Here is a 14,552-nt window from a genome sequence, read left to right as displayed (position 1 = left end):
TGGTATCATCGTTATAACGAAGAAATATAAGGGTATTAATCTCTCCACATAAAACTACATAAATATATCTCAAAGGTAACACATTACAACCTTAGCTTTCATCATCTCCTCAACTCTTCTCTTCTCCTTAATTCTGTGTCAGAATTTTGAGCTCTGATACAAATTTTGAAGCTCAAGAACCTTAGCCTCATTGCACTCTTAACAAGCCAAAATTTTTTGTATGCCCTTTTTTGTTAATTTATTTTTTCCTCTTGAACTGTGTTTTTTTTTTTTTAAGATTTATGATCCAAAAGCTACTCCTGTTATGGTAGGAACAGAATTCAAGAAAGATTGTAACAGGAAACAATGTTTCTCATTCTGTATCAATGACACTTTTTTTTTTCTGACTCTTGTCAGATTCTGCTGCTTTAAACTTTGCTGTGGACAGAATTTTCACACCCCTTTGGAATTTTGGTCTTAAATTTTCTCGGCAATCTCGGTGACCAAGGTAATTAATTACACAACCATGAACAAATTTTCCATGACAGAAACATGGTTAAACAAAAGGAAACATAAATATGACTTCTTTTCTTTTCTTTTTCTTTGGGGTGCTTTTCATTTTCTAAAGAAGAAAACTTCAAACCAGGGAAGCTATTGCTTAGTGTCAAAGACATGATTATTGGTTCCGAAAACATAGAATGATAAATTTTTGGTGTTGTTTTCAGATAACTGTGAAGATAAGATGAGCATTGTGTGTAGTCATGCTGTGAAGTATTCCCCAGAAGTGACAAGGATGAACCCAGAAATGGATTCAAATATTGGCCAACATTGTCACCAACAAAATTCTGGGCTAATGAGGTACCGTTCTGCTCCAAGCTCATTGCTCACAAGTCTTGTAAACAACACCAGCAACAACAACAACATCAACATTAACAACAACATTGGTTGTGCCAATGATGAAACTTTCAGAAGTGACCATAATCATCATCATCAGCATCAGCATCATCAGCAGCAGCAGCAGAACTATCCTCCCTCTACTAGTTCTGAAATGGAGACCATGTTGGCCAAGTTGATTTCTTCCAATGATTCTGAGACTCTGCAAGAGTTTGGAGGGAAGCCGGTGAAGGAAGAAGCAGGTGACAGAGTTTCACAGCCACCACAACAACACAGTGGCTACTCTTTCGGTTCTTCACCTCAGATAATGTACCAAACTCAGCAAGTTCAAGGCTTTTCTATGCCAAATGGTTCTTTGAGACCTGCAGGGAATGGTTTTGATGGCTCATTCAGTGCAGTGAATTCCATGGCTTCTCAGAATTCCACACAAACCAAAATGGTTGCTTCCACCAATTGCTCCAATCTCATTAGGCAGAAGAGTTCCCCTGCAGGGTTTTTCTCCAATTACTCAGTTGATAACAGTAAGAACTTTTTCACTGTCATGGAATTTCATTTCAGTTAAACTTTCATATAAAGATTCTTACAATTTCTTTGAAATATGGTTTTCAAAATATTTACTTCGAAACTAAACAACCTTACCATACATGAAAATCTATAATTGGATTCATGTTGTTAGAGTGTTCTATTAGTGTAAATTTTCTTCATCTTATGAATAGAAGAGGTTATTGGATCATATATGATATATCTGATATAAGATTCACATAAATTTTAAATTTAGTATTCTGGAAAGTTTGGTGGTTAATTAATTGGCTTCAAGTGAAGTCAGATCCCATTTTTTTCCTGCAGTGTTTCTAAATATAGTATAGCAAATTGGTGGGTTGCTTGTGCAGAATATAAAACCGAATATCCATTTTCCTGCATAGAGAGTTGACTTTTGTTTTAACTATTCTTAGTGAGAAATTAAAATCTTTGAATAACAAGAAAACTAATCATATAGTACGTTTGGGGAAAAGAAGATGTGAAGGGAAGAAATATCATGAAAGAATCTGAGAAACAAAAGCACAATACTTAGCTGTAAAAGGTACTAAAAAATTTGGGTCACAAGGGGAATCCTGCAATTATATGTATTTTCTTTTTCCTTTTGGGTATCAATGGCAGATTCCAATATCATGAATTGAGAGATAGACTTTAATAAACATTTTCTCTCTCCAATGTTAAACTCAGTATCATTAACTTTTAACTCAATCTCATAAAACTAATTTAATCTCATAAAGCTAATTTAATTTATATGATGAGATTTGCACACATTTATATACTGAAAACTCGTTATTTTATCTTTAGTCTCTCCGTCTGTCTGTTTTTGATATTCATCAAAGATATCTCCATTTTCAGTTTAGATTTGCTGACATCTGAAGTGATATGTAGTGTTGTAAAGAGTATAAGCGTTTTGTTTTGGATGCAAATGTTGCAGCAATGAGAGATGTGGCAAGTTTTAGGGGATGTGATGTATCAAATGGACAAGCTATTACATCCACTAGTGGATTGCATGGTACTTTGAACTTCTCTTCAAGGCCATCATCCTCTTGCTCCACCAGAATGCCACAGATTGCTGAAAATGGAAATGAGGGTGTGGAACCAAATTGTGTTGAAAGCAGAAACCTGAGGAACATGCCTAGTTTCACCCCTGATTTCTGGGATGGTTCTGCCATCAGTGCCTCCAGAACAGCCAGTAACAACTGTGAAATATCATTTTCCACTTCAAATGCAATGGATATTCAGGTGTATATTAGAGTCTGAGTAGTTAATGAATTAACCGTTTATAGCTGGTTGTTAGAAAAATGTGAATCTATAACTTGTATTATTGATTGCATGAATATAACAATATAGGAAGTAGATAAGTTTATTCATATAAAGGTTTATTTGCTAACAAATTAGCATTGGCCTTTTCTCCCATGTTGTTGATAAGTGAAAATTTGTGTTCTCAGGATGAAGATTTTGGATATCAGAAACTTGGTTTGACCCATCATTTGAGTCTTCCTAGCTCTTCTACCAGAATGGCTGCTACCATGGAGAAGTTATACCAAACTCAAGGAAATGTTCCATGCAAAATTCGTGCCAAGAGAGGTTTTGCCACTCACCCAAGAAGCATTGCTGAAAGGGTAAAAGTCTACTGATACACCAGATTACGAAAATCATATGCAAGGTTACCCAGTGCTGACCTTCTTCATGTGTTTATCTTGATGTGCATGTTTCAGGAAAGAAGAACAAGAATCAGTGCAAGAATCAAGAAATTGCAAGACCTTTTCCCAAAATCAGACAAGGTAAACTAACTATATCTGTTATGAATCCAAGTATAAGTCTAAGTCCTATATTGATAAGAATGTTGAGTATGATATAAAGGTCAAGTTCCATAAATTCATTGTCTTAAGGTTTTGGGTTAAAAGTAATGTCAATTCCTGATGTAAGAGGTTAAGATCTCATAGATAAATATCACATTGTTGATTGAAGCTTTTTCTTGTGCACTTTGATGACTTGATGCTTCTCTCTTGGCAGCAAGCAAGCACAGCTGATATGTTGGATTTGGCTGTTGAGTACATCAAAGATCTGCAGAAACAAGTTAAGGTACTGCAGAATTTTAATCTTCACATAAGAAAAACAATAAAGTAACACATTCCCTTCACATAAATCCTTATAATCTTCATTAACTCATGTTGCAGATTCTGGCTGACACTAGGGCAAAGTGCACTTGTACAAGTAACCAGAAGCAATAATATTGTAGACCTTGTGTCTGATCTATGTCATTGTAGATAAAAGAAAGAAGGAGATTCTTTTTTTGAGTTTATCATTTGGTGTACCAAAATTTAGGGTCAGTGTGTGATTATGTAGAATAGTGCTGATATCTTGTAGTATCAAAAAAGTTAGGCTCAGCTCTATGTGAATCTCTTCAGTTTTGTTTTCCATTTTCCCTCATTGTTTCTTTCTTTCTTTCTTTCCATTGTTTGATTTAAGGATCATGATGTAATAGCAAGTTTAGAAAGAGTCACAGTAACTGTTCTTTCTACTTATCAGAGGTTTCATGGTTCCACAAAGCAAATTTGAGTCCTTAGAAACTGTCACAGTTTTGATCATAAACATGTTAGAAATTCAAATGAATGAAAAATCACACATTAAACAGAAATGAATAAACATTAAGCTTTAAGTGATGATAGATCTTTTATACAAACAATTCATATATCAGAAAAATTACAACACAAGTGTTTGAGATGCATCGATTCATATTTTTGTAAGATTTAATTTATGTTAGTATCTATCACTTTCATCATAAATTAAACAAGTGAATATAGAGAGTTTTTATCGAAGCCAAATGGTGAAAAAAAAAACAAACTTATTTCAAATTTGATGTACTAAAAACTTTGTTTTGAGTTTTTAGTTTATTTCTATGACTTTTTAATTTATATATCGATACAAATTGTTTTTTTTTTTTTAATTTAGAGAATATGAATGAATAAGGAGAATAAATCTATATATTTTTTTTAAAAAAAGTTGAAGATAAAATTCATATTCATCTATATAAAAATATAAGAATCTTAATCACTTTTAAACAAAAATATAAAAACTAGGAAATCAAAAATTTGTCACCATACAAATATATAGATTACCGTAAAAGTAAATAAAATATTGATATTTTAATAATTACTTTTAGAATAATCTCTACGATTATTTTTAATTAGCTAATAATATAAATATTTTGTATGCGAAAAGTACGTTTAACTCTATAGGATAGTCACGCATTCCTCATTTTATGTGAATAGATAATTGGTTTACTCATACACGATTCTTTAATAATTATTTTAATAATCATTCCTACAATAATTACTAATTATTTATTCTGTAAATTAGGAAAATGAAGTTTAAATTGGGATAAATGACCATTTTAGCCATAAACAAGCAACAATTAGTGAAACAAGAAAAATCCAATTAAAATATAAATTAATTTTTAAACTTAATTTAACATCAAATTAACCATTAAAACATATAATTTCATACCATTAAACATCATAATTTAATAACAAAACAGTAACAACATGATATAATTATTGCAATGTATACATTATACATATTCAGTAACTAAATAAATTAAATTGTCATCATATTACATTTTTTTAAACTAAAATTATTGTGATGCATTGGAATTGTGTTTGATGATGAACACTTCCAAGTTCCAAGTTTGCAAGAAAAAATATTTCCTTTTCAGTTGTTACAAAAGTGTCAATATCCCAATCTTCCTTTCTTGTCGTGTGTCCCAAGTTGCTGTCCAAATTCCAAACTGTAAACTCTGTTTTCCTCTTCTTTCAGCAAAAGAACGCTTTTCAGAGGCAACACAAAACCAAAATTGATGAATGAAACTGATTGACATGCCATTTTTCGCTTACCCAATTGCCTCTCCAACCACAACCAACCACCCTTTTTTTCCCTTTCCTATTGAACAACCTTCCTTCGTTTGCACGTACAAAGAAGAAAAAAAGGTCTCGTTTTTATGCAGAAAAAAATCTGGGGTTTGCATTGTTGAGTTCAGTTTTCAAAAGGGTCGTTTTTGAAGCATAATGGCTCAGTGGCAGGGTGATGCTGATGAGGGTATCGACTACATGTTCAAGATTGTGATGGTTGGTGACTCTGGGGTTGGAAAGTCTCAGCTTTTGAATCGGTTCGTGAAGAACGAGTTCCATTTGAAATCGAAACCCACAATTGGGGTGGAGTTTCTGACAAGGACACTCGTCATGGACCACAAGCTTGTCAAGGCACAGATTTGGGACACTGCTGGTCAAGAAAGGTCCAGCATTTTTCCTACTGTGCATTCATTTTCAAAGCTGGTTCCTTTTTTTAGTATTATTATGTGGGTTTGTGTCAGAGTTTCTCACTCTGCTTGTGCTGAGCTGAAATTGTTAATTCTCTTAGGAAAATGATTAAGAATGCATATAAGATCTGAGGGTAGAGATTGAGATCTCATAAGATCTTTTGAGTTCATAAAACCAGCGTAATTTTTTCAATTTAATATAACCAAACCAGAAGATGCATGTGGGTGAATTGTGGTCCTTCAACTAGATATGATAATCATGAAATGTTTACCATTTGATGAGTTCTTGGTTGGCTCAATTGTTACATTTTGCTGCATCAGAATAGGGAATTGTGTGATGAGTTTTAGCCAAGGTTTTTAAAAACTGTCCATGACAGTGAGTTCAGCAGCAGCATCAAGATTTTGGGGCTTTTTGTGATTGCAATTGTGGTTGCATAGGCTGAATCTGTCTACAATTTCCCTTAATGTCTAGAATCACTAAAAAAATTGCAATTTCAACTACCAACACAGAATCACCAAGTTCATTGGTACTGAACTTGGTTCCCTTCAGTAAAGTTTAGGTCCAATCCAAGCCTTAATTAGTCAAATTTTCAAAATTCCAACTGCAATTTAAGACCTTGTTTTTAACAGAAGTTACAAAATTCTCCTGTGTATTACATGGCAAATTCAACTTACCATGAACTGCATAACCATGTGCCTGTTTAGTCTATTTCTACCAATTGACATGATTCTGTGTTTTATTGTTTATATAGATGTGGTTGATTTGGTTCCTGAAAAGCATCCTTATGAAATATGTGTCTGTTTCAGTTTCATGTGACAATGTTGGCATATTCATCACAGGTACCAGGCAATTACAACAGCCTATTACAGAGGTGCAACAGGTGCATTACTAGCATACGACATAACCAAGCAGCAAACCTTTGATCATGTTGAGAAGTGGTTGGATGAGCTGCGGATTCACGCCGGTCGGAACATACTTGTCATGCTTGTCGGCAACAAATCTGACCTGAGTTCTGTACGAGCAGTGCCGGTTGAGGTGGCAAGAGAGTTTGCACAGCAAGAGGGTCTGTTCTTTCTGGAGACATCTGCACTTGACTCCAGCAATGTTGAATCAGCTTTCATTGGTCTCCTCTCTCAAGTATATAGAACAGTGAGTAGGAAGCAGATCATTGTGGAGGGACATGAAACAAATTGGGACAAAGTAAACCTTGGACTTGAAGGAACAAACATTAAGGTGCCATTTCAAGAACCTGAATGCCACAATGCTAAAAAGAGATCCAATTGTTGCAGTATTCTTTAGAATTTTTGTGTTCACCTAGAGCCACCTTTATCTTGGGTAAGGACTATATGTAGACTTTACCATCTATTTTTCCTTACTTTACCTTTCAGGATATCTGTTAGGCATAGTTCTGCAAACTCAAGAATGATATGATGAATTTTAGTAGTCTGTTCAAATTGTATCTAGAAGTGAAGCTTTTTGCCTGGACTAATGCTCAATGCTGCTTCCCAAGAATGCAAATAGGACTTTTTTTTTTTTTTTTTGTTTCTGTTGGTGCTTTTAAAACAATTCATTCTGATATTGAATGAAGTTTGATCATTGCTGAAGTTGTTGTTATCCCCTTTTTCCAGGCACTAGATTTTTATGTTGTTTTAATTGCATACCAACTTGATCTCAGCATATTCTAGTTGATGTGATCATTAGTTTTCATTTAGAATTTATATGTTATAATTGGAACAACCTCATTGCTAATTTCTTTAGTCCAGCAACCAGATTGTGAATGAGGGTTGCAGAAGATAAAGTTTGTAATGAGTTTGTGGGAGACTTTCAATAATGTTGAATCTGATAAATGTTTATGTTCCTCTGCATTGGAATTATTGTTCATATAGGTTTGTGATGGATGTATCTCAATTTTTTACTTCATGCCACTTTTAGGATTCCAGACATACATTACAATGTCTATGCAAATTGATAGAGTTGAATTAGGTTTAGAATTCACCGTTACAATGTCTCTGCAAATCGATAGAGTTAAATTAGGTTTAAAATTCACTTTTTAATATCGATGTATTGAGTTTGGTGTTGTATTGTGAGTATTTGTTACGTATCGGAATAGAATGATAAGTGAATAATTTAGTTGCCATTTCAGATACAAAGTTGTGGAGTATGGATTATGCTCTCTTTTTCCAAACCACCTTTATTTTATTTGTTTAAAGAAAAAAACCATTATCAAACTTTAATGAATGGATAAATACTACTCAAATTTTCCCAAATATCAAATATAATATAGTTAGTTGCATCCAATTTCTGCCAATTGGATATATTTATGAGTAAGTATTATTTATTTTATTTTAAAGTTAAATATATTTTTTCTGTCTCTATCTAATTCTTAAATTTGATTTCTTTTTTCAAAAATTGCACGTGGGGTTGTCTTTCATTAATTTTGCATGTGCGAAATAAATTAATCATGATTTGTTAAGAGATCTCACAGTGGTTACTAGTCAAATCACTTTTTTTCTTGCACCTCATAAATTCTAGCCGCAACTCCATAATTTTTAAGATGATAAATTTTGCATTTTTTAAAAGTAACTTTCAAAATTGAAAAATTTTCAGAATAATCTTTTGGAAATTTCTGAAACATAATTTTCAAAATAGGATTCTTAGAATTGGATTTTCAAAACAAACTTTTTAGAACATATGAAATATATTCTAAAATTAGTTTTTCATGATAGAATTTAAGTTTAATTAGTAACTTTTGTTTCTCAAATTAGAACTTTAATTCATTTTTATCCTTAAAATTACAGTTTATACAACATCAATGAGACTTAAGTCTAACCACATAAAACATTGACACTACTCTCAACCCAAAATCTTAAAGTTATGAGTTTATAGATCTTTATCCTTATATAGTGTTCTACTTTTTCATTTCTAACCAATATGGAATTTAGACTAACTCTTATATTCCTAACACATAACACAAGTTTCTTTATATTCCTAACACATAACACAAGTTTCTCGAAGAAGTTTCTTCGTTATACAGAGTTATGCATCATATGGATTAAAATGTACCACAGGAACACACATAAGGGGGTGAGCCATGCTCAAAGACAAGCCAGATGAACCAGATTGCTTATTAACCTTTTCTCCATTTCCATCTTCACCAATCTTCCAATCAAAGCACTGCACCATAGCAGCCACTGCAGTGTTTATGAAGATGAAAGCAAGTTCTGTTCCCGGACACCCTCTCCTTCCACCTCCAAATGGAACAAAATTGAACTTCATTCTCTTACCATCACTCCAATCCTCATCCTCCTCTTCCGACAAGAACCTTTCAGGGACAAACTCGTTCGGATTGTCCCAGGAATCAGGGTCCCTCATTATGGCATACAAATTGATTGCCACTGCTGTCTTTGCTGCCACGTCAAACCCATTTATCTTGCACTGTTGCCGACACTCCCTTGTTGTCACTGGTGCTGGTGGATGGAGTCTCAGTGTTTCCTTCACTACTGCTTGCAAATATGGCATTTTTGCAACATCTGATTCATCAACTAGCCTTCCATTGCCACTCACCACCAACTCTATCTCCTTTCTCACCTTTTCAAAGGCTTCAGGGTGGTTCAGTAGCTCAGCCATCGTCCATTGCGTCGCTTCTGCTGATGTGTTTGTGCCTGCAATGAAGAGGTCCTTGTACACAAGAGAAAGTTCATTTCAGTTTGACTCAATACATTCTGGTTCCGAAACTTAGAAATTGAACAGATATAGATATAGTACTTTTAGTTCAACCACCGTGAATCTTCTTTTTACGTAGTAAACTATGTATTAGACTGACATTTGAGCACGATGAAACTATGTTTCAGGCTGATATTTCTTAACCTTCTTTTTACGTATTAAATTATGTTTCAGAATGACATTTAAGCACGATGAAACTATGTTTCAGACATTTGTTAACCTTCTTTTTACATATTAAATTATGTTTCAGACATTTGAGCACGATGAAACTATGTTTCAGACTGACACTTGAACACGATGAAATTATGTTTCAGACTGTCATTTGTTAATCTTCTTTTTTACGTATTAAATTGTTTCGAACTAACATTTGAGCACGATGAAATTATGTTTCACACTGACATTTCTTAACCTTCTTTTTACATATTAAATTATGTTTTAGAATGACATTTGAGCACGATGAAATTATGTTTTAGACTGACATTTGTTAATTTTCTTTACGTATTAAACTATGTTTCAGATTGACATTAAGCACGATGAAACTATGTTTCACACCGACATTTGAGCACGATGAAAAGAGGGTTACCAGGAAGAAGGCTTTGATATGAGTTCTTGTGATCTTGAACTCTGCATGAGCATCGTGGTGAAGATCTAGCAGAATGTCCATCAAATCCCTTTCTCTTTCTTCGTCACCTCCACTTTGACGTGATGATCTTCTGTGTTCATGCTCCTTCAGCACCTTCTCCAACAATTCATCGTACCTTGTGCTCACATCCAGAGCCTTCTTCCCATACACCCAGAAACTCAACTGCTTCAGAGGACCCAACACATCCCCAAAGCATAACTTTGCAGCAAGCTCGAAGGATTCCTTTACCAGCTCCCTGATCTTCTCTGCATCCTCGTATTTCTCCGAACAACTTGTCACAAAAACATAACAAAAAGTGTTTGATACAACCATGTTATTCAATTCCAAACAATCATAGCAGCAGAAAGACTCTGCTTTGTTTGAATTTCACGTAAATTGAAAGCAAAAAGTTGATAAGAAATGAGTTCGGTAAACTATATATTGCACTCGTCACTGAAGTTAGCTAAATAAAGTTTGATTCTATGAATGGATAAAAAACGAATTAAGTCATAATAAAAAAAAGTATGAACTAAAATGAGCTGGGATATGTTATGTGTAAGTGGTTTAAAAATAATTGTTAATTAAAAAATAAAAAATTAATCTATTTAATTTTATTTATAAAAAATTTGTCAAAAAATTAAAGTTTGTCGACGAATAATTTCATTCCCTTTTCAAAATCCAGAACCAAAGTCGTGTAACATGAAAACGATTCCCATGCAGAAGTAGTAGTTGAATAATAACAACTTAACCTCGTAATAACTTTAAACCCTGTGAATTTTTTCTAACTTTGATGTAAGAGAGAAGGTACGTACCAAGTGGTCATGGCCATTCTGCAAGTAATGTTGTTGGTGAGTTTCATGAGTTGAGAACCCAAATCGATTGCACCACCCTTCTCTCTCGCATGTTCCAACACCCCTTTCACCAAACCTTCCATCTCTTCCTTTCTCACCTTCTTAGACCCTTCAAGCTGCCGCGGGGACAGCAGTTCCGTCACGCACACTTTCTTCACGAACCGCCAGTACGGGCCGTACGGCGCCGTCACGAACCCCGCCAGCCCAAACGGCAGCTTCTCGGCGAAAGCGAAGACGGGGCGGGACGAGAACGCCAGGTCGTGGCTCTTGAAGATGTGGCCGGCCACTTCGGCGGAGGAGACGACCAGGAGGCGGCGGGAGGGTCCAAGGCGGAGGAGGAGGAGGGGGCCGTGCGCGGCGGAGAGGGTGTGGAGAGAGGTGTGGAGGGATGACGAGAGTAGGTGGAGGTGCCCTAGTAGAGGGAGGCTTGGAGGGCTTGGTGGGAGGTGGAGTTTGTCGGAGGTTGTTTTTCCGGTGTACCTCAGAACGAGGAACAAGAACAGAAGCAGAAACAAGAACAGCACTGTCTCAATCATGGTGTGTAACTGTGTTTACTGCAACAAAAATCTGCAAGGTTATCCTATTTATAATGGTGTATCTTCATGGCTTTTTTGGTATGCAATAAATGACAAGAGGAGTCTGCACGCTTTGAAATTTATCATTATTAAATCAATATCTATCTTGCTTGTACCATCGGAAAATGATTTTTTTTACTGCCGAATAATTTTGTATCAAATCATTGTCATTTTTTAAATAATTTTTTATTTTCTTTTATTTTAATATTCAAAAATTATTTAGAAGATAACACGTAATATTAAAAAAAATTATCACATAATATTATATCATGTTATAAGAAACAATTATCAAAATTAACTACTCAAACTATTATTGTTCTTTTAATATACTTACTCTTTTAACTATAACATTCTAAACGTCTCAAATAGTATTTTACACTAAACTACTATATATCACTCAACTAAAAAACCACATTTAACTTATACAATAATTCAAATTATCAAATAATAATAACTAGAATATGTAAATAAAATTGTGTAAATTATATATATATATATATATATATGTGTGTATATGTATATATACATATATATATATATATATATATATATATATATATATATACATATATGTATATATATATATATATATATATATATATGTATGTATATATATATATATATACATATATATATATATATATATATATATATATATATATGTGTGTGTGTGTGTGGGGTGGGGGAGGGGGGGTGTGGGTGTATGTGTAGGGCAGGTGAATGTGTGTGTGTGGGGGGGGGGGGGGGGTGTGGGGCGGGTGAATGTGTGTGTGTATGGGGGGTGTGGGTGTGGGTGGGTGTGCGTGTGTATGGGGGGTGAGTGGTTGGGTGTGTGTGTGGGATGGGTGTGGGGGTAGGGGGTGTGGGTGTGGGTGGGTGTGTGTGAGTGTGTGTGGGTGTGCGTGTGTATGGGAGGTGGGTGGTTGGGTGTTTGTGTGTGTGGGATGGGTGTGTGTGTGTGGGGGGGTTGTGTGTGTGTGGGGGGGGTGTGGTGTGTGTGGGTGTGGGTGTGGGTGTGTCTGTGTGTGGTATGTGTGTGTGTGAGGGTGTGAGTGTGGGTATGGGTGTGGGTGTCTGTGTGTGTGTGTGTGTGGGTGTGGGTGTGTGTGTGTGTGTGTTGGAGTGGGTGTGTACGTGTGTGGGGGGGATATGGGTGTTGGTGTGGGTGTGTATGTGGGTGTGTGTGTGTGTGGGGGTGGGTGTGTGGGTGGGTGGGTGGGTGGGTGTGTATGTGGGTGGGTGGTTAGGTGTGTGTGGCTGGGTGGGGGGTGTGTGTGTGTGCGTGTATGTGTGTGTGCGTATGTGTGGGCATGTGTGTGTGCGCGTGTGTGTGTGTGTGTGTATACGTGTCTGTGTGCGTGTGTGTCTGTGCGTGTGTGTGTGTGTGTGTGTGTGTGTGTGTGTGCATGTATGTGTGTGTGTGTGTGTGCGTGTGTGTGGGGGGGGGGGTGTGGGTGGGTAGGTGGGTGGGTATGTGGGATGTGTATGTGCGTGTGTGTGTGTGTGCGTGTGTATAAGTGGGAGGGGGTGTGTGTGTGGGTGTGTGGGTGTGAGTAGGGGGGGCGTGTGAGTGGGTGTGTGTGTGTGTGTGTGTGTGCGTGTGTGTGTGTATGTGTGTGTATGGGGGGGTGGGTGGGTGTATTTGTGGGTGTGTGGGTGTGTGTGGGTGTGTGTGCGTGTGCTTTGTATGTGCGTTTGGGTGTGTGTTTGTTTGCGGGTGTATGTGTGGGTATGGCTATGTGTGTGTGTGGGTGGGTGGTTGCGTGGGTGTGTATGGGTAGGTGTGTGTGTTTGTGTGGTGGATGGGTGGGTGGGTGGATGAGTGTGTGTCTATGCATGTGTTCGTGTGTTAGTGTGTGCGTGTTTGTGTGTGTGTGGGTGGATAGGTGTCGGTGTGTGGGTGGGTGGGGTGTGGGTGGGTGTGTGAGTGGGTGGGACTGTTAGGGAGGGGGTGTGTGTGTGTGTATGTGTTTGCTTGTGTGGGTGTTCGTGTGTGTGTGTGTGGGGGGGGGGGGTGTGCCTGTGTCGGTGTGGGTTGTGAGTGGGTGGGTTTGTGTGTAAGGGTGGGTGCGAGTACGCGTGTGTGCATAAGTTGATGTGTGTGTGTGTGCGTGTGTGTATGTGTTTGCGTGTGTGTTTGTGCATGTGTGTTTACGTATGTGCGTGTGTGTGTGTGTGTGTGTTTGTGTGTGTGTACGTGTGTGTGTGTGTGTGTGTGAATGTATGTGTACGTGTGTTTGCGTGTGTGTGTGAGTGTGTATGTGTGTAGGGGGTGTGTGCGTGTGTGTGTATGTTTATGTATGTGTGTGTGTGGGTAGATGGGTGCGTGTGTGTGTGGGGTGGGTGGGTTGGTGTTTGTGTGTGGGAGTGTGAGTGTGTGTGTGTGTGTGGGTTGGGTCGATGGGTGTGTGTCTGGGGTGGGTGATTGTGTGTGTGTGTCTATGGGTGGGTGGGTGGGTGGGTGTGTGGGTGTGTGTGGGGTGGGTGGTAGTGTGTGTGTGTGGGGGGTGTGGGTTGGTGGTTGTGTGTGTGTAGGGGGGGTGTTCAGGTGTGTGTGTGTGTGTGGGAGGGGGTGTGGGTGGGTGGGTGTGTGTGTGTGTGTGCGTGCGTGTGTTTGTGTGTGTGTTTGTGTGAAGGGTTGTAGTGTGTGTGAGTGGATGTGTGCATGGGTGGGTGTGTGTGTGTGTATGGGGGTGGATGGGTGTGTGTGCATGTGTGTGGGTGTGTGTGTGTGTGGATGGGTCAGTGTGTGTGTGGGTGGGAGTGTGGGTGGGTGGGTGTGTGGGTGTGTGGGTGGATGTGTGTGTGTGGGGTCGGTCGGTGGGTGTGTTTGTGGGGTGGGTGGTTGTTTATTTTTGTGCATGTGTGGGGGTGGGCCTGTGGGTGGCTGTGTGTGTGTGGGTGGGAGTGTATGTGTGTGGATGGGAGTGTGGGTGGGTGGGTGGGTGTATCTGTGTGTGTGTGGTTTTGTGGGTGGGTGTGTGGGGTGTGGGGGTGGGTGGTTGGGTTTGTGTCTGGGTGGGTGCGTGTGTGTGTTTGCAAGCGTGCGTGC

At 37.8% G+C, this 14,552-nt stretch overlaps 3 protein-coding genes across 4 annotated transcripts; 2 read left to right on the top strand and 1 right to left on the bottom strand.

Moving 5' to 3' along the window:
* The first annotated feature begins 58 nt into the window (after positions 1-58).
* LOC114168555 (uncharacterized) lies at positions 59-3,831 on the top strand. Its single transcript, XM_028053429.2, has 8 exons — positions 59-218; positions 397-487; positions 705-1,394; positions 2,345-2,652; positions 2,859-3,032; positions 3,129-3,194; positions 3,427-3,495; positions 3,591-3,831. Exons 3-8 carry the CDS (start codon positions 722-724, stop codon positions 3,642-3,644), a joined length of 1,344 nt encoding a protein of 447 aa, XP_027909230.2. The 5' UTR covers positions 59-218; positions 397-487; positions 705-721; the 3' UTR covers positions 3,645-3,831.
* A 1,313-nt stretch (positions 3,832-5,144) lies between these two features.
* LOC114169749 (ras-related protein RABA4c-like) lies at positions 5,145-7,333 on the top strand. The gene is made up of 2 exons (XM_028055032.2): positions 5,145-5,704; positions 6,569-7,333. The coding sequence occupies exons 1-2, from the start codon at positions 5,478-5,480 to the stop codon at positions 7,026-7,028; spliced, it is 687 nt and encodes a 228-aa protein (XP_027910833.1). The 5' UTR covers positions 5,145-5,477; the 3' UTR covers positions 7,029-7,333.
* Positions 7,334-8,688: 1,355 nt separating this feature from the next.
* Positions 8,689-11,509, bottom strand: LOC114169748 (cytochrome P450 705A12-like). 2 transcript variants are annotated; one of them, XM_085668861.1, is made up of 3 exons: positions 10,887-11,509; positions 9,976-10,366; positions 8,689-9,407 (listed from the first exon to the last, which is right to left on the bottom strand). In XM_085668861.1, exons 1-3 carry the CDS (start codon positions 11,459-11,461, stop codon positions 8,766-8,768), a joined length of 1,608 nt encoding a protein of 535 aa, XP_085524987.1. In that variant the 5' UTR covers positions 11,462-11,509; the 3' UTR covers positions 8,689-8,765. The 2 variants fall into 2 exon arrangements, with proteins under 2 accessions (XP_085524987.1, XP_027910832.2); XM_028055031.2 differs by having other exon boundaries at positions 10,036-10,366; positions 10,887-11,504.
* Between the last annotated feature and the right edge of the window lie 3,043 nt (positions 11,510-14,552).

Source organism: Vigna unguiculata, chromosome 11 (assembly GCF_037176805.1).
Source record: "Vigna unguiculata cultivar grain cowpea cultivar isolate G323 ecotype 2 chromosome 11, ASM3717680v1, whole genome shotgun sequence".
NCBI lineage: Eukaryota > Viridiplantae > Streptophyta > Magnoliopsida > Fabales > Fabaceae > Vigna > Vigna unguiculata.
The sequence above is the reverse complement of the archived record's forward strand: the minus strand, read 5'-3'. Positions and strand labels throughout refer to the sequence as shown.